Below are 18394 nucleotides of genomic sequence, written 5' to 3' on the forward strand. Positions count from 1 at the left end.
TAATCATGTTTTTGTTCTTTATGGGTTTTTTTCTTTGAGCGTCACTATGATGGGCTCATACTTTGAATAAAAAGCAGCAGTTTAATGTCTGTGATGTAGAGGAGCAGAATCAGAAAGCATTAGTGCCCTCATCTGTTTCTGAAAATTCACTGCGGGGTCATATTTTCATGTGGGCTGGGTGGCTGCTCAAAACAACTTACAGGATATTAAACGTCTCCTTTATACCTTTATACAAACATAGATTTCATGTGTCTGTCTTCGAAATTACGAGGAAGTAAAAATAACACGAATAAGCAGTGCCAAAGTTCAGTCATATTATAAAGGTAAAACTTTGCATGGCGTCATGTAACATGCTGAATAAAAATCAGCCGATTCTTAGAGTCGGATCCACTAAGGCCAGCAGGCAACTAAGAGGCACTTTCCACAGAATGACCTTGGTGGTTTTGGCGTGTTTTTCACAGTAGACGGAAAGCTGGAGGACGGGCGGCCTTCCTTTTTCCCCAAAGCGTCAGAGCTGGGACACAGCAGCAGCTCTGAAGGAGAGAAGGAGTGCGCTTCACCTGAGTGGGACGTCCCTCTTTCCAAAAACAGCATCCGTAAGTCCAGACCCAATCGGTGGCGTCAGCTCGCGTTCAGACCGGTCTTCGACGAGTCTAACGAGCTGCTTTACTCCCGTCTCCTTTTGCAGCAGCTGACAGTCTTCAGCAGATCTCCCTGCAGACGATAAATGCAGATCCTTTCCTGAAGCGATCGGCCACAGCTGGGACCTGCTCCCCTCCACCCACCTCCCCCAGCTTACTGTCTCGAGGAACCTACAGCAGTGTGGTCAGCAGCAACAGGTGATTCACATGCAGGACAGTCAGTCGTTTAGGACTCTTGTTAACAGTGAGAGGCGCCAAGGCCATAGACAGGACATGTTTTATCTTGATTTGTCAGAATAAAGCATGCTGCAATTCTAACAAGAGTACTGAACACGTGCTGTATATTCACAGTGAGATAAACCAGAAGAAAGCCCCAGGAAATAAACTGCCTGCAGCCCTCCCGCAGCCGGGCAAAAACGGGAACCTCACCTTTGCTGACGCTGTAACTAAAGGTTATGACAAAAGCCCAGGTGAATATGGAGCGCTGAATCAGTCCTTTATGTTAGTGGGAACATTTTTCCCACTGTGCTTTGTTTACGGGATGTTTTCTGCCTCCCTCAGGTGGCTCTGGTGCAGGTAAAACTGACAGCCAAGGCAAGAGTCTGGAGCACATGAGATCCTTTGAAAGCGACAGCTCAGACAGGTAACAGGAAGGAAAGTGTGCACCAGCACAAATATCTCATTTTAGAGGCAGTTTACTGCAAATTGAGCTGAAATTAGTGTTGAAATAAGCACAAGGTGATATTCTGCTCTGCCAAAGGAGTGTTCATTTATTTGGAATGACAGAGCAGATATTATGAGGATGGTATTGGCGCAGGTGAATGGCTCAAAGCTGCGAACAGGTGCCAAGGCTTCGGTTCTGTCCTGAAACTCGTCAGTTCTCTCCACAAATGTTTGGATTGGATTGAAAGGAAGTGGCTGTGTCCTTGTTTGTAGATCAGCACACTGCTGCACAAATTTCCACTCTCTTGCGATCGTGGCCTGACAGTAATGTGCAGTACTCTGGATCGGTGTCCCAGGGCCAGCTCTATTAACTGAGCGTTCCTTTTTATCTTAAAGCTCTGGACTGTGGAGTCCAATCGACACGACCAGCAGTCCAAACTACCAGTCGGCCAACTCTTTCTCCGCTTTTGGCTCCAACAACCACTTCAACCTGACGGGAGGTAAGCAGACGGACGCAGAGCCTCGTGTTCAGATTGTTCACAGCCTTCCAGCTAAAATGTGTGTGGTGTCTGTTGTTTTTAGTGTTCAGTGGAATGAGTCTCCAAAAGCCATCTGAGCCTCAGCAGAGCTGGCCAGAGTTCACTACCACCGTCCCCTCCTCCATCTGGGACATACCGAGCCCCACTGATCCCCTGCACTCCTGGACCAGCACCCCCAGCTCTACGCCCACCTCAGCCACAGTGAGATCTTTTCTGTGATATGATGCAGTTCGCAGATACTCCGACTTCCTGTTCATGATTTTATTAAATTTTTTTCCCCCTTAGTCACTCCTGGGAAACGGCCGCAACCCGTGGTCTACAACCACACCCTTCGGCAGCTCCATTTGGTCAACGAGTGCAGAGCCAGCCTTAAACCCTTTCCCTCCAACCACCACCTCGACACCTCTGACGGATCTCGTCAGCAGCTCCGCTCCGTCGCCACCGCCAGCCGTGGTGGCTTCCACCGAGATGAGTCGGACCTACAACCCCTGGAGCATGTGGGGCCCCACCGTTAGCAGGCGCAGCTCTGAGCCGTGGCCCAGCTCCTCCAACAACACCAACTAAGGCCACGCCGTAGCACTTAAGTTCTCTGTACTCATAAAGCAAATTCTCATGTAATCAGATTCCCGACAAGAAGCAGCCTGGAGCGATCGCCAGCCTGGCGCTGCGTATAGGTCTCTGCAGCTTTTTATTCCCGAGGGGTGGGGGTGGGGAGGGATGCTTACTTTTATTTGAATTTCTTTTAACAGGTTTCCCTAAAGTTAAGAGGCTGATAGCATGGCGAAGGCTGCGTTTGTCCTTTAAAAGTGACACTTGGAGCAAAATCTCTTAAGTTCAGTATTAATGTTGGAATAGATGTCTATTTGAAGCCATAAGTCCCGCTTTCACCATCACTTGGATTCCTACTGGTGGCTTTGAGGTCTGTCATTGCACCAGGCTTTTATTTGGCTGCAGGGATCTTGAATAAATCCAGAGTTGTTCTTCATGAAACAGCCCCCAAAAAAGCTTCAAGAAAATTCATGTCCCCACTACTTTTTTTTCTTCTTCTTCAAAGCCTTCTGTGGGAATAAATTGGTCAGGTGATCAAAAAAATATTTAAGTTTGAGGTTTGTATTGTACATCACCTCGATTTGTCAGCAAAATTAAATAAAGGATTTCAGCAGAAACGCTCATGTTTCAGGTTTTTTATTCCATTGAAACATTTCAAGCTTTAGGCTTTTACAACAGCTTTGCATGATTCAAAATGATCCTTCTTTATATGACACTGGGCCTCATTGCAGCCCCTCAGTGCATTCTGTGTCTAAAGCCAGCCTTTATGACCCAAGACGTAGAAAAACCTCAGAATGATTGAAGAGCCGTCTGAAGCTTCGGGTACGTACACTGACCTCATTACAAAGAGCATCCACGACTGGACATGGAACAGCAGAGAGGTTTAGGTTGTTGTGCGCTTCACCTGAAAGCCTGAGCCCTAAAAGTTTACCCAAAACTACTGTTTGAAGAAAACCGATCAAATATCCACGGTAACAATGCTGGTTCTGTTCCTCATACATAAATATGTGTTTATGACACGATATCCCATTATCCTAAAAAACAAAGTAAAAAGTCGATTGACAAAGTTATGATAGGAAACATTTTTAGTTAAGAATATTATATATATTACTGGCACACAGTAACATACAGCCAATGAAACCCTCCAAAGGGTATTTTTAAAGTTAACGTAGCACGTGTTTAGTGGAGCATCCTCATCTTATGTCTCAGATTGTAATTTTTAATGTAAGAGATTTTACGTTAGTGCTGTTACGTTGCATGTTACTGATGCTAAAAGTTTATTATTGGAAACAGAATAAAAATTTACTCAGTATGATTTGGTGTGTTTGTGAGATGAGTACAAACAACTTTCATGTGACAAAGTTTCAAGCTTTGTTACCCTCAATGTTCGATCCGTTTTCTGATTATTAATCGTAGAAAAACTTTACCAAGTGCATTCTTTGTAAAATTTCACTCATCTTTTCGCCGTGAATCCTCCTGAGTCCAAATCATTTTCTGATATAGCTTTTATTTTTTAGATTGTGACACTTGGAGTGGGTCTAAAATTGATTTGGTTGCAGTTTAAATGTCCTTAGCTCTGATGTACTCTTGAGGGATTTTAATTTTAAACAATCACGATCGCCTATAACGGTAAAAGGTTGCATTGCTTTATTAAATAAAACATTCCAAAAAATCCAGCTTATTGTGATTGGTCAGGTGGGAAAATTTAGTAACCATCTTCCCTGACATCATTTGTGGCTATAAAATGATGTCAGTCAAAGGGCACTTAGTGATGCAGCAGTTAAATGAAGGAAGTCCAGACTTTACTTCTTGCAGGGCTGTCTGAGGGACTCCTTCAGAAGCTCGCTGAACTTGGCTGTGTCACATTTAGTCAACACAAACACGCTGTGGCTCTTCTTCAGCTGATTTGTGCGATCCAGCGCCAACATGCCTCGAGCAATGGAGCCCTGGAGCTCCACGCGGACGGGACACTCGATGCTCTCCGTCACCACGCTGCGGTCGATGCAGGCCGCCATCGCGTAGGAATCATAGGAGACAAAGCCCGGCCCAAAGTACACGTCTCTCTTAGTCATCATGGCCTCTCTGGAATAAGCCCAGCATTTAGACGTTATCATCCTCATGAAGCGTGCAGCTGGAGCGTCCTGATTGACGAGCTCCTCAAGGAACTCCTGCACAAATCAGGAATTTCAGTTTAAAGTGACCCACATGGCAGGGCCATGCACTTCTCTAAGCGTGGAGATCTTACCCACGTCAGTGCGTTTCTGCACGCATATTCCCACGATGCCAGGTAGGTAGGACAGAGGAACTCCTCAAGAACAATATAGGCCGACTCTGGATCCATGGCGAAGTTAAACTCTGCACACAGAGTCACGTTTCCTTTTCCTATAAAGGCAGAAGCACCATTATTCACTCCTGAACGCCTCACGCTCGAACACCAGTTACCACGAGGCCGTTTTACCTTCCATGTTGCCGCCCATGATGTACACCTCCCTGAGCTTTTGGGGAAAATGGGGGTCAAGTCTGACCGCCAGCGCCAGATTAGTGAGCGGGCCGAGAGCCACCAAGGAGACCTGTGGAGGACATGTTTTCTTCCATTAGTGTTTTCTCAAGGGGAATTGTTGAGATCTGTGCCTAACTGAGCAAAGAATCATGCTCTTTGGGAAACGCATCACAATTTAGGATCAAATTGTGACTAAACGAAGGAGTTTTTGAACCTGGTTCTGGTTTTCGGACACCAGTCTTATCATTGCGGTAACTGCATGCTCCTTTTGGATTTTCTCCTCCCAACAAGGATCTTTCTCCTTTATCACATCTCCGAGTCCATCACTTCCAAAGTGGTCAGTGGGTGAGTTTCCCGCTCCAACCAGAGGGCCAGCAGAACCTCGAAACACTGGAATCTACAGGAGGAAGTTCAGATTAGTGCAGCTTTCCTTACAGATTAACACCTGAGTTCTGCCGACACAACACTGCGGTGTAAACCCTGCTGGCCAGGCTCAGCAAGACTTGTCACAAAATACCAAAGATTACAATATATTAAACTCCGCCAAGGATGTTACTTTAATGCTGCCATTTGTGTTTATGTGAGCAGAAATTCACTAGTCCAGGAACCTTTCTCCTAATCTGGTTAAACTAACATTTTATGAACATGCATGACAGGAAGTCTGTTACTGACTCTCAAAGGCAGACAAATCCCATCTGTTTAAACAACCAATGGATGATTTACAAAGGTATAAAAAAAAAAAATCCTTAAAGGGACCTCAGAGAGGGCAGTTTAGAAACAGATCATTGTTTCTAAACATAACATCTGTGTGTGTGTGATGCAGTTTTTATTTAATAATTGATATTTGAATAGCTGGAGGTCTGTGCTCTTCTAATTTCGACAATACCCTAATTGTTGTGACTAATGAGTCTTTGTGCTACACCAATACTTTGAAAAGTAACAACTTAGACTGTTTCTACAGCACATTTAAACACACGTGAACCGAAGTGCTGCACAGCAGGTGAAACATTCAGTAAAAAATTCATAGAAAATGAATCATTTAAGAACATTACATCTATATTAAAATACACAAATCTGCATTTCCTCAGATTGTGATTGTTCAGACAGCTTCAGTAAACGCACCCCGTTACGCTCACAGACTGAGAGCACCCTCAAAACGTTCTGACACACGTTGTCGACCGTCGTGTTCCCAAACACGCAGGTGACGCCCAGGATGTGGATGTTAGGCGCCGCCAACGCCATCATTATTGCCTGAGCATCGTCTATGCCGCAATCGGTGTCGATGATCATTAGCTTCTTTTCCATGGTCTCCTGTAAGATTACAAACAACACAATACATTAACTGTAAAACAGTAAAATATGATGAGCTCCTAACAGGCGGACATATGCACCACCTGGTTTTTCATTAGAGAGGAGTTTTTCACTGCTCTGCCTATCAAATATCTCCAGGATCCTGATTCTCAGCTCACACAGTAGATTCTGCTCAGTATTCAGAGCTGTCTGAAGGACCTTTGTCATCATTACCTGTATCTGCTGAGAGAAACTCCTCTAGTGGACTTCTGTACCTTTGGAGCCTGCCTCGGTTCTTGTTGCCTCACACCTGGCTGTGGCAGTACAGGTAGGTGGAGACACTCATACAGATTAACTTCTCCTCGGTGACCCTTTGGACTCTGAGGTTACTCTTTCTGGCAAGAGACGGTTTTGTTTTGTTGTTTTTTTGACATTTTAATCTTCAAGTCTTCAATCAAAGACTAAACAGCAGTGTAATATTCCTCACCATGACCTCTGAGGAGTGTTATCCTGTTATCGGGTTTGATTTACCCCTCAGCCCTTTTTCTTTTCTGTGTTTGTTAAAACAAGAAATGCCAGGGAAATGCTCTATTAGCAATGAAAATCCTACAGATAATACTAGAGTCAGTGGTGTCATTTTAGTTCAGAAAGGTACCGAAAGGCGCATTTAAAATCTTTTTACAGGAAAAAAAAAGTTTTGACACCAATATCACATCAATCATATTTGTTACTTGTTACGAAGAGCAAAATATCCCACACAAATCTGACTAAACTGGGAGCTGTTTCCACAAAAGAGAGCCCTGAAAACTAAAGGCTTTTCAGAATGTTTTTAAAACAACCTAATAATAATGAACTCAATTACTCAAAGTATTTAAGTAAGTAAGTTTGTGAGGTTTGCTCATAGGGGGTCATCTTGATTGTTAGCTCTTTGCCTTACAATAAAAAGCATCTTGATGCAACTGTTGATCTGATTTGGCGTTATGTAAATAAAAAGAAGTATTATTGGTTATTCAAATAATATTATCATCTGAAATGTGTTAAATAAATTCTAGTATTGGAACTGAAAAACATATCTTAACCATGAACAAATATTTAAAACAGAAGTTGACCCAAGGTTCTTTAAAACTCGGTTTCTAAAAAAAATTAAATGAAATAAATTCTTTTAAAAACCAAAAAACGTTTCAAAATACATGACAAGCTGAAAGGGTTGTTTTGTTGTGTTAACTAATTATTATGGAAAGTTACTATCGCTGTGATTTAGTGACCATTGTAACATGTTCAAGCACACTGCTCTGTATAAACTGCTTTTATAACTTTGAAGTATCCGTATCGGTAAGATTGGCCCTGTATTTTACTTGTTATCATATAGCACACCACCAGGGACAGGAGAAGTCATTCTGCTAGTGATTCGGCTAAGCTTAGCAATTAGGTTAGCTTCCTAAACAAACAATGAGTGAATATTATGCGTATAATTTGCAGATGATTCAGCAAAGAGTGTGTTTCTGATAAAGAACGTGAAGGTTACATTGTGAAATGAGCCGTTAAACAAAAGCATGTAAGCATGTAATGCACAGATTAACCTGCTGAAAAACACCACTGTAAGTAGTAACAGGAACCGGAAGTGATCCAATAGCAAGCCACGACCGCCAGAGGACGCGCAAAGATCAAAGTTCAGGTTTGCTTATAGTTTTTAGAGTCAGGTCACCTGTTAGAAGAAAGAAATCACAGTATGTCCACTACAAAAACGGCCAATCTGTATTTATAGAGTGATCGTGCGGTTTAAACTGCAAGTAATGTAATTATATTTTCGCTTTTAAAGGTTTAAGTCGGATCTCCAATGAACAGACTCACCTTAGGTCTGCGTGCGTGAGCTTCAAAGAGCCTCCGCAGGCGCTCGAGCAATTCGTGAGCCGCAGAGGGACACATTTCCGGTCTCTCTCTTATAGCCGTCTCCCCTCTGTCACACTGTCTTGTCTCAATCTCTTCCATTTTTCTTTCCTCAGTCTTTCTTACTGGTATGAGTACAGGGCGTGGCACTGGTAACCTTTAAACGTTTAAAATAATGCCTTGAAATAATGCAGAAAAATATTAACCGTTATGTTATTATTCATGCTGTCATTATTAACATTTTTTGTAGCTATACTGTTAAAAGTGACATACACTTTTAACAGTATAGCTATGATCAGCAGCTATGCACTCTGTGTTTGTGTGCATTGTGGTACAGGGGTCGTCCTCTGGACCACAGGGCGATGTATAAAGATGCTTGGGACAGCGTCTGCCTTCAGTCTCAACTTTCCCTTTTTAGTACAAACTGATCTGCCTCAAAATGTGCCTACAGACTAACTTCATTATATTTATTTCCATATACACAGAAACTAATTTACAGAATATGCAGCTCTACATGTCATTACATGTCTATAGGTTTATAAAAGTTTATGTTACATTAGTAACTGATGATTCTTTGCTAAATATCAGCAGGCAGTTTCCCATTCAAGCCTACTGCATGTCTGCATTTAACTTGCTCTCGGCAAAACCAATGGAGGTATTGAGATTCTCAACTCCTGGGTTTTTGGAAAATGTTTTAAGTATATGCCTTTCTGTGTGGAGTTTGCATGTTCTCTCCGTGTTTGCGTGGGTTCTCTCCGGGTACTCCGGCTTCCTCCCACAGCCCAAAGACATAACTCTAAATTAGCCCTGTGACAAACTGGCGACCTGTCCAGGGTGTACCCTGCCTCTCGCCCTATGACAACTGGGATAGGCTCCAGTCCCCCACCCTGAAAAGGGATAAGCGGAGGAGAATGGATGGGTGGATGGAAAAACAATGTTAACTTGTTACAATGGCGTTAAAGCCATAGTAATAACTGTTAACGCCGTGGGTAACGGTGACCGTTTACTCACCGCATACATATATATTAATGAAACTACATATAAGATAACATTTTTTTTAAGTTAATGCATTTAGAGATTAATAATTACCACAAATAATAAATGTATCGACGGACGTGTCTCTGAGTCTACAAATTTAAATTGCCCGGTATGCACTTTCAGGAACTATCTGAATATATCACGTGACGCTGACGAGACTCGTCCATTCAAGCGCTCTACTGTGATTGGTTTAAACTGAGAAATAATTTTACTGAGACGGGAAGAGGAGGCGCCAACTGGACACGTCCAAATATGTAGTAAATTTAATGCAGTGCAATAACATACACATGTGTGCGATGAAAAGTGTTTTTGCTCATTTAAACTTTCTGTTTTTGTTTTTTTAACAATCTTGTAAGAATTTAACAACGTTGATATTTCCCTTCCTCCCGGTTGCTCCTCAGAATGGTATAGTCCGATGGACCTGCTCAGGAAGAGGCTGCGGGTCAGAAGGACGACGTTTGTTGCTTATTTTCGGCTATTTTCCACATTTTTCGTGCTAATGTGTGCGGCGATTTGGTAGTTTGCTCTCAGCTTTATCTTTTTCCGCCTCCCCGCCAAGGGTGGTCATTACTGAAGATTTTATGAGTCTATCTGTGATGCTGAAAATGACGGCTGGGCGTGTTTACGTCCGCTAACCAAATTGGATGTTTGTGGGTGATCGCAGCAGCTTTACAGGTGAACCGTTAGTTAATGTTTAGGTGGATATCAAGAGCCATGCTGTCTGTTTCTATGATAGGTGACTCATTGTAGGCTAAAGGCTAAGAGGAACAGTGCTTGTTTGTCTCTCCGTGAGCCTGACAAGTGACATTCAGGATTATGTCTTTGGAATTTGTTATGTTCATAGTTTCAGGTGTTTTCGTTAACGTGGACCAACACTGGGTTTGCCAGGGGGACGATTTAAAGACTGTATATAAATGAAGGAGCTAGCTTGCTTTACAATTGTATAAGACCCTCTGCCTATTAACACTCTACTTTGTCTATAAAATTTCTTTTTTGATATCTGCTTCATGTTTGTCCACCATCCCTTCCAATGAAGATCTGAGCATCTTCAGCTCTACCTCCTGTCTCCAAACCATACATGAAAGCAGGTCTCATTACCATCTTGTAAACCTTCCCTCTCACTCTTGCTGCTCTCCTGTCTTCACCTCTCTCGTCCGCGGTCGAGAGAGTTAGTTACCCCAGTTATTTAAACCGATCTATCTTCGTTACCTGTGCTCCATCCGTCTCTCTTTCATCCACAAACATGTATTCAGGCTTGCTTTTACGGATCTCCATTCATCCTCTCTCCAGTATATACTTCCACCTCTGCTGCCACTTCACCAACGCATGGCACAACATATAAGAGCCACCTCCACGTGACAAGACTCAGCAGTCCATCTGCATCTAAAGAACAAAGGTCACTCTTTCGAAAATGCCAGTGTTCACATTTTGGACAGAGAAGATGGATGGTTTGAAAGAGGAGTAAAAGAAGCCATTTATGTCCACTGTGAGCGACCATCTTTGAACAAAGGCGGTGGCTTACGACACCAACTGTCTGCCATCTATAATCCAGTTTTGAGTTCCCTTCCCAGACGCCTTAACGCCCACTCACATCCTGGGCCATATGACCTCAGGAAATCACATGATAGGGTGGGGCTAGGTTTCACAATGAGCTCACCCGAAACCTTGGCTGATTATGACCTACACCCGTTTTCACACCTTGGCTCATGTGATTGGGTAGAGGATCATTAGGGGGTCCTTTTGTCCCTCTTGGGGGGATACTCCCACAGGGTTTAAATCTGGGACTCTCCACCATTTGACCCTAGAACTGATAAAGGTTCTCGGATGAGAGATGAAACGTCTTCAAGCAACTTAAAGAAGTCTTTCGTTAGACTTCCACCTCTGCAGACTCCACTTGATCACTACGGATCAGTGTCATCTGCAAACTCCTGCCTGACCTCATCCATCAGCCTCTCCATCACCACTGAAAAAAATTTAATCTCACCCCCAACTTGAACCCATCTGTCACTCCTAACACACATCTCCCCATTGTCTCGCTGTCCTCATACATGTCCTGCACGACCTTAACATACTTTTCTGCCACTCCTGACTTCCTTATGCAGTTCCTCTTTTGGCGCCTTATAATATCCTTTCTCTGATCCATGCAGAGACCGTCAATCTCCTTCTGACCTTTTCTGTACTCCCCCATCAACACTCCCTAAGCACACATTACATCTGTAGAGCTCTTTCTCAGCATGAAGGCATACTGCTGCTACTTAACCTAGCTTCAACAACTCTTTCCCACAGCTTCATGGTGTGGAGCTCTGCACATCACCCTTGTTCTTGAAAATCAGTACCAGTGCACTTCTTCTCCATTCCTCAGGCATCCCCTCACTCTGTAGGACTTAATTATTTAATTATTAAGCAATCTTGTTGAAAAGTCCACTGGAAATTTTTGATAATGATGGATTTTGCTAGTTATGGTAACTGTTAGACTAAGAAAGTTGGTTCATGTGTTTCAGGAGCTTTTTGGTTCTGCATTCTCTCCAATGTATGATCCAAATACATTTGAAGGCAAATTCCTTTCACAGAAGCAAAAATATTAAAATATTAAACATCACGTGCAACAAAAAGGCAAAAATAAAGTAGAATAGTTTGGTAAAATAAAATACAGTAATGGAAGACAAGCTCAGTGTGGTAAAAATTATAAAGAAGAAGGAGAGGGAGAACAAATACACAGAAAGAGCTTGGTGAATAAAAATCTGTTGTGATATGTAACATATGTAAGATTCCCCTGTGTCTGTGTTTGTGGCAGCAGAGCTGAGCTATCCTGATGTAATACAGATGTTTCTGTGTCAGATAAAACTATTAGCTGACTGATTTCTCCTATCTGAGTGCAGTGTGAGGTCTCTATCTCTGCACTTTCATCTTCTTCTCATATATTTTGAATAACCTCCTTTTTTCCCTGCAGAGGTCACTTCTCCATCATCGCGTTCCGTCTTGTCCGGTTCTGTTGCCAGTCAGCTTAGCGGCCGCTCGATGCCTAACACCTCAGAGGGTCAGGGAACAAACCTGTCTGGGTCTGCGGAGCCATCAGGGCTGCAGCGGACCGCAGACAGGGAGGAGGAGCACAGCCTGATTCGGTCCCTGGCCCGGGATGCCGCGAGGGTGAGGCGGGCTTCTAGTGCTGAGCTCCACCTGCCGTGGACCTGCCCAGTCACACACTCCCGTGAGAAGTTCTACACAGTCTGCTCTGATTATGCCCTCTTAAACCAGGCTGCCTCCGTGTACTGCCCCCCAAACACAGGCAGGGACGCGCTCTCAAAGAAGCAGGATGACGGATCCCCACGTGTAAAGCCCAAACCCTCCACAGAGCTCAGTGCCGCACACACTGGAGGTTCCCGTGGGGGGGCAGGCGAGGACTGTGACATGGAGGACGTGTCCAAGCCTATTTTGGCCTGGGAGATTGACACAGCAGACTTCAACACTGCATATACAAGGAAAATAAGAGCAAGTAAGAAAGGTCTGGAAGTGAATTTAATCAGTTTGGTTTACATGATGTCACACTTTGATGTTTTTTGAAACACTTTTTCAGGCAATGGTAAGAAATGCGGCGCTAAGAAGATGAAGTCATCCGACAGACCCAGCAGGAACCTGCAAGATGTCCCTCCTCACGCCTCACTGGAGGAGATCAAACAGAGGAAAGTGCTCGACCTCAGAAGATGGTAATGTTATATTTAGCCTCCATTTTCATTTCCTCCATGTTCGTGCAGTGACTTTTACAGAAAGGAAAGCAGAGACCATCCCCTCCATCTCCCTGTACACACAAACAAAAAACATCTCTCTTTACTATTTACTCACTATTTAACAAGATAAACTGGATCAGATTAAAACATACCATTCATGCTGTTTATTTTCACTCTACATGGACATCTTCACATTTTTGTATCTACTATCTGTTTAGGAAAAGAACCAATAAAACACTATGAAAACACCTCAGTATACATGAAACTGTTTTATTGGAAAGTTGTGCCTAAAATATCAAAAGTAAAAATAATCACTCTACAGAATAATGTTCTCTCTCTGTGTTAAATCGTGTATTATTTATATTACCTTAAACATATAACTGCTGTGTATGTTTAAGGTTGAGCGCATTGTAAATAGTTATTCTGTTTAATGTTTAATGTCCAACATCACATGTTTGCGATGATCTCTAAAAAAGTTAATGAGCTGATAAATACAGGTCTACAAAAGTATATGAAAATATTAATCACAAAAAAATAATCTGAATTAAAAGCGTTGAGTGTTGTGTGACGTGGTTAATGGTCAATATCTATCGGGGGATTAAAATATGGATGGAAAATGTTGGTGGAGTGTTGGCAAAACAGCTGGTTAAACCTATTACGTTTAGAGATTTTTATAGATGCTATTCTGAAAGTGCTGCTGAGCCTGCACCTGCTCAGCTTGCCTGTTTTATTAGACCAGACATGGTCAGCGCCACTGTCCATTATGTCCATTATGGTTATAGCTTCCCTTGCTAATGTACTAAAGGAGTTATTAACATCCTTTTCAAACTTCATCTTCTCTACATCACACATGTCGGCTGAGGTGATTCGCCGACGGTAAATCACTGAAGCTCTTTTACTTGCTACTCCACCACTAAGCTGTGTTTCCACACAAAGGGTCAATCATAATTGATATCAGAGCAGTGAAAGCAGAGCCGGGGTTGCTTCCCTTGCATTCTTGTTTCCCATCAGACCAGACGAGAGGTTTGTCCAAAATGTGCATATGCAAACCATCAGAAAAAAGCTCCTCCGGTCAGTGTTACTGGGAGACGGACACGACTATATAACAGAGGGAGCTATGGTCTCCATTGTGCATGAAATAAGCGCAGCTTTAGCGACAACTGCTGACTGTGGCCACAAGATGGCAGTCATATAGAGGATGGATGGAAACATTTGATTGTCTGAGATAAAAGGGGAGAGATTGATTTGACTCTCTGCACTCTCCATTTTCACTGCAGAGCTTTAGAGCCAGCTCAATGCCCTTTTTTGTCCCCTGGGGTCAGGATTTACTAAAGAAGGGCAGTAAAGTTTTGAAACCAAAGAGCGAGGACACGGTCAGCGCATTTGTGTTTATTTGAATGAGTTTTTCTTTCACAGCACAACGGCTGTCTCGTTTTGTTGTCGCTGTGGCTGTGACAGCTGCATCTAGAAGTGTTCATTTATCTGAAATTGTAATTGCACAGGCGGATGACTGAAAGCTGTGAGGGCAGTGCCAAATGTTTGCCTCTGTCCTCCGGGTTTTTTCTGGAGTAAGACTCTGCCATTCTGCTGAATGGTTGCACATTGATTTAAGGCAGTGAATATTTGTTACCTTCCTACTGTAATCCAGCATTTCCTGTTATTTCTGGCAATTTTGATAAACCAATATGAATACTTGAAGAAATTAAACCCCACATAAAAAAGTATTTTCATTGCAACCCCGGTGATTCTCCAGAAGCTCTTGTCTTCTTTCGGAGAGGACCCGTTACCTTAACAGAAGTCTGTCTTTTGTGTTATAATCCATTTTTCTGCAGGTACTGCATCAGTCGGCCACAGTATAAGACGTCTTGTGGGATCTCCTCGCTGGTTTCCTGCTGGAACTTCCTGTACAGCACGCTTGGCGCAGGAAAGTGAGCAGCCTGCATCTTATCTCATAAAAAAAAAATCAGCTTATGAAGTGTGGGCGATGAATAAAAGGTGTAAATGTTTGTTTGCATTGCCAGTCTGCCACCCATCTCTCAGGAGGAAGCTCTGCATATTCTGGGGTTTCAGCCGCCGTTTGAAGAAATCAAGTTTGGTCCCTTCACCGGCAACGCTACACTGATGCGGTACACAAACCTTCCGTCTTTTACTTTAAAAAAAAAAAATCTAAAGAGTGCGCAGGTCTGCAGTCAGTGCGTTTTCCTCACAGGTGGTTCAGACAAATCAACGACAACTTCCGAGTGCGAGGTTGCTCCTATATTCTGTACAAACCACATGGAAAGCACAAGACAGCAGGAGAAACAGGCGAGTCAGCTGACCCACTCAGCGCTGTTATTCTTACAGATGTGCAGCTTGAGTGATTAAACTCGTTCTTCTTTTCAGCTGAAGGAGCTCTGATGAAACTGACACAAGGCCTGAAGGACGAATCCATGGCCTACATTTACCACTGTCAGAACCACTACTTTTGCCCCGTGGGGTTCGAAGCCACGCCGCTCAAAGCAGCAAAGGCGTACAGGTAACGCCACGTCACAGCAGTTAGAACTGCTCATTTAGATCAGTGCTCGCTAAAAGCTGTGTTTTGAGATTTTTCTGCTAGCCCCTGCACAAAATATAATGAATGAGGTTTCGGTTTACTGCATTGATCCACATTAAAGGCTCATTTTATTTTATGTAGATATTTACTTGATGATGCTCGTTCATTTTTTTTTTAACTTTTTTTAACTTTTTAATTTAGCTTATTTCTTTTTGTGTAGAGTTGTTTTGTTTTGTCATATTTCTTTGTTGCATTGTTTGCTGTAAGTTTACGTTTGTTAGAGATTTTATTTAATCTTTTGGCTGCGTGAAAAAGACGTTTTAATGGGACTCTTTGCAGTCCTGAGGACAAAGTCTTGACTTGAATTAGAGGGTAAGTAACAGGAAACTGTTTATTCTTAGAGGTGCTCAGGAAGTGTGAACACCTCTTTAAAAGCAGAGGCTTCGGCACATTCAGGTGTGTGCTAAGTCTTCCCAGGAGTGGACATCCCAGCATATTCACTCCATGCTCAAACCCTGCAGTGCTCAGAGAAACTCCATAACTCTACAGGCCACAATAAGCATGTTAAAGGTTAAATCCATGAAAGCACACTTTAAAAAACTTAATTTACCTAATTTTATGACCCTCTGAGGAGCAGCTGATTTTTTTATTATGTCCTGAGATGTAAAATCTTATGGACTTAAACAAGAGACTTTACATTCTTAATGTCACCATATGAAAATATTAACAAATTAGTTGACTAGTTTTTAGTAACAGATGTTGTCCTGTTTTCTGTGAAGGGGCGCTCTTCCCACTAACGAAATGGAATACTGGATCTTAATCGGGGAACCCAGCAGAAAACATCCAGCTATTCATTGTAAAAAGTATGTTTCTGTTCAGTTTTTACTCCATTTCCACGTCTGCTGCTGTTAAGCAGTTTAACAGGAAGTTCTCTCTGCAGGTGGCTGGATATCGTGACTGACCTCAACACCCAAAATCCAGAATACCTGGACATTCGCCACACAGAGAGGGGGATTCAGCGCCGCAAAACCAAAAAGGTTCCAATTCTCAGACCAGCTGTTTAAATGTTTGTGTGTCTGAGATGGTGAATAACTAAAAGGCTTCTTCATTCGCAGGTAGGTGGAAACCTGCACTGCATCATGGCCTTCCAGAGGGTCAACTGGCAGAAGCTTGGCCCCTGGGCGCTGAATTTGGAAAACCTGCGGCACGACTTTCACCAATCTGCCACGGAAAGGGCCCACGTGAGCGACGACAGCGAAGAGAGGACGTCAGCCAAGCGGATGGCCCAGCTGGGACGCTCGCACAGCATGGGAAGCCAGAAAGACACCAGCTGGAAACGCCTGTCCAACAGCACGGAGTACAGACAGCGCAGCTCGCCCGACAGCGACCTCGAAGAAGACATCACAGACTGAAAGGTTCTTAGGGATGAGCAGGATGAGGACTGAGTATCTAAACAGTAGTGAAGTTATGAAGTTAAAGAATAGGTCTGGGGTTTTCTGCAGTTTACTGTTAATAAACGGCATGAAAACACCAAAATGCACTGTTAGTGAAGCGTTAGGACTCTTTAAATGTCCAAAAACAGCTCAGATACGTAGTTTCATTTTTTTTAAAATCATCTCCTAAAACTGCTCGATGCATCCATTTCTTCTGCTTATCCAAAGTCGGGTCACTTCTAGGCTCAGCAGGTTATGCCAGATATCCTTTTTCCCAGTGACCTTTCCCGTTCCCCCTGCGGCATCCCAAGGTGTTCCCAGTCAAAATGAGATATGGGTCTGCTAGGGGGTCTCCTCCCAGTTAAAAACCTATAGAGGGAAGTGACCAGGAAGCAGTTTTTATTGAATTTATTGACAGTAGAAGCTTTACAGAAATCACAAGAGTCTTTTTTGAATATTTAAGACTACCACATGTTCAGCTCATTTTAGTGCTTTGAAGCAGATACTCTCTTTAGGGTGTTTTCACTTCTTGTTTGTCTCCTGTGGCCATATCCTTTTTCTTTGCTCACTTTGTCCTTTAGCAGTGAAGACAAGCAATATGGAGACAGCTGCTTCGCAATCATTACAGAGGCAGTTCCATGACTGATCCACATGAAATTTCTGGCCCATGTAGCATTGCGTGCAGCTTTCAGGTCAGCAGTAACTTGAAATGGTTTTCCAGCCTTGTGTTTTCAGTCTGAAGCAGTAAACCGACAAACTAACGAAGTAAACTTTGAGGCCATCAGTCGTCTGCGTCCTTCTAACCGGGGCGACATTGAACCAGTTACAGTTATTTCCTCTGGAAAAAGGTTGAGTGTTGAGTGAGTAAAAATTCAGAAATAATTCTCAAATACATGTTTCCCATGTAAATCGTCTCAACTTTCTCTTTGTAACACTACGGCAAGTTTGGTTCTTCGGTCTGTGGAAATGTGGATTGGCAGCAGCCGAATTTCTTCAATAGCTCTGTGTTGTTGTGTCGAGACGCAGCAGAAGAACTGAAATTAATAAACTCATTTGTAGCCACCTGTTGCGAAAAGCTCAAATATTTGACCAATCAGAAAACGTGCAACACTTCTGCAGAATATCCCAGCAGAACGTTTTCTTCTAATAGAAACAGGGAGGATGCTTTGGTTTGCTGTAATCATTCCCGCAAGAGATTTGGCCGCAGATCATAAATGAATAAATCTATAAATAATAAATAAAAGGAGCTTTGAGAAGTCGGACCCACTCAAAGCAAACCTCACGGCGTTGCCGCTCATCACAGACACGTTTCTGCAGGTTTAATCTGAGCTGCACCGACACATCCACTGTACATTCTTTCAGACGCAGCTCATCGTACAGGTACAGGAGGTGGGATCGTTTCTCACCTGGCGTTCAGCGGCTCGTCCAGTTAAAGTATCGTGAAAGCTGCTGGCGTTGTGTTGTGTTTCGTGAAATCTCCGGGGGGACGGTAGACAATCCTGGTGTTTAAACACAGGAGCTGTAGAAACTTTGGACACTCCGAGTGACACTCATGGTTTATTTCAGACACGAGCAGTTCCTTTACATGTTTCTTTG

The 18394-nt window shown here is 43.1% G+C and overlaps 3 protein-coding genes across 8 annotated transcripts in view; 2 read left to right on the forward strand and 1 right to left on the reverse strand.

The window, feature by feature from the left end:
• tmem131 (transmembrane protein 131) overlaps positions 1-3010 on the forward strand; it is a 40762-nt gene extending 37752 nt beyond the window's left edge. For both annotated transcript variants that reach the window (XM_085399673.1, XM_085399674.1), the window contains 7 exons: positions 462-596; positions 689-839; positions 993-1111; positions 1203-1284; positions 1701-1804; positions 1887-2044; positions 2129-3010. In XM_085399673.1, the coding sequence (XP_085255799.1) occupies positions 462-596; positions 689-839; positions 993-1111; positions 1203-1284; positions 1701-1804; positions 1887-2044; positions 2129-2407 (1028 nt within the window). In that variant the 3' untranslated portion in view covers positions 2408-3010. The remainder of the gene's footprint in view (positions 1-461; positions 597-688; positions 840-992; positions 1112-1202; positions 1285-1700; positions 1805-1886; positions 2045-2128) is intronic.
• Positions 3011-4024: 1014 nt separating this feature from the next.
• On the reverse strand, positions 4025-9228 carry LOC146641427 (inosine-uridine preferring nucleoside hydrolase). 4 transcript variants are annotated; one of them, XM_085399679.1, is made up of 7 exons: positions 9159-9228; positions 8034-8226; positions 6015-6203; positions 5107-5289; positions 4851-4962; positions 4638-4774; positions 4025-4560 (listed from the first exon to the last, which is right to left on the reverse strand). In XM_085399679.1, exons 2-7 carry the CDS (start codon positions 8169-8171, stop codon positions 4195-4197), a joined length of 1125 nt encoding a protein of 374 aa, XP_085255805.1. In that variant the 5' UTR covers positions 8172-8226; positions 9159-9228; the 3' UTR covers positions 4025-4194. The 4 variants fall into 4 exon arrangements, with proteins under 4 accessions (XP_085255805.1, XP_085255806.1, XP_085255808.1 ...); XM_085399680.1 differs by having other exon boundaries at positions 8034-8248; positions 9159-9220; XM_085399682.1 differs by lacking the exons at positions 8034-8226; positions 9159-9228 and adding an exon at positions 7763-7903.
• LOC146641428 (basic immunoglobulin-like variable motif-containing protein) lies at positions 7836-18381 on the forward strand. 2 transcript variants are annotated; one of them, XM_085399676.1, is made up of 10 exons: positions 7836-7857; positions 12058-12600; positions 12682-12811; positions 14665-14760; positions 14854-14958; positions 15042-15136; positions 15215-15347; positions 16145-16228; positions 16306-16402; positions 16481-18381. In XM_085399676.1, the coding sequence occupies exons 2-10, from the start codon at positions 12126-12128 to the stop codon at positions 16775-16777; spliced, it is 1512 nt and encodes a 503-aa protein (XP_085255802.1). In that variant the 5' UTR covers positions 7836-7857; positions 12058-12125; the 3' UTR covers positions 16778-18381. The 2 variants fall into 2 exon arrangements, with proteins under 2 accessions (XP_085255802.1, XP_085255801.1); XM_085399675.1 differs by lacking the exon at positions 7836-7857 and adding an exon at positions 9352-9782.
• The last annotated feature ends 13 nt before the right edge of the window (positions 18382-18394 follow it).

This window comes from Rhamphochromis longiceps, linkage group LG23 (genome assembly GCF_057381845.1).
Source record: "Rhamphochromis longiceps isolate RC_006_pf linkage group LG23, R_longiceps_female_GT1.1, whole genome shotgun sequence".
Taxonomy (NCBI): domain Eukaryota; kingdom Metazoa; phylum Chordata; class Actinopteri; order Cichliformes; family Cichlidae; genus Rhamphochromis; species Rhamphochromis longiceps.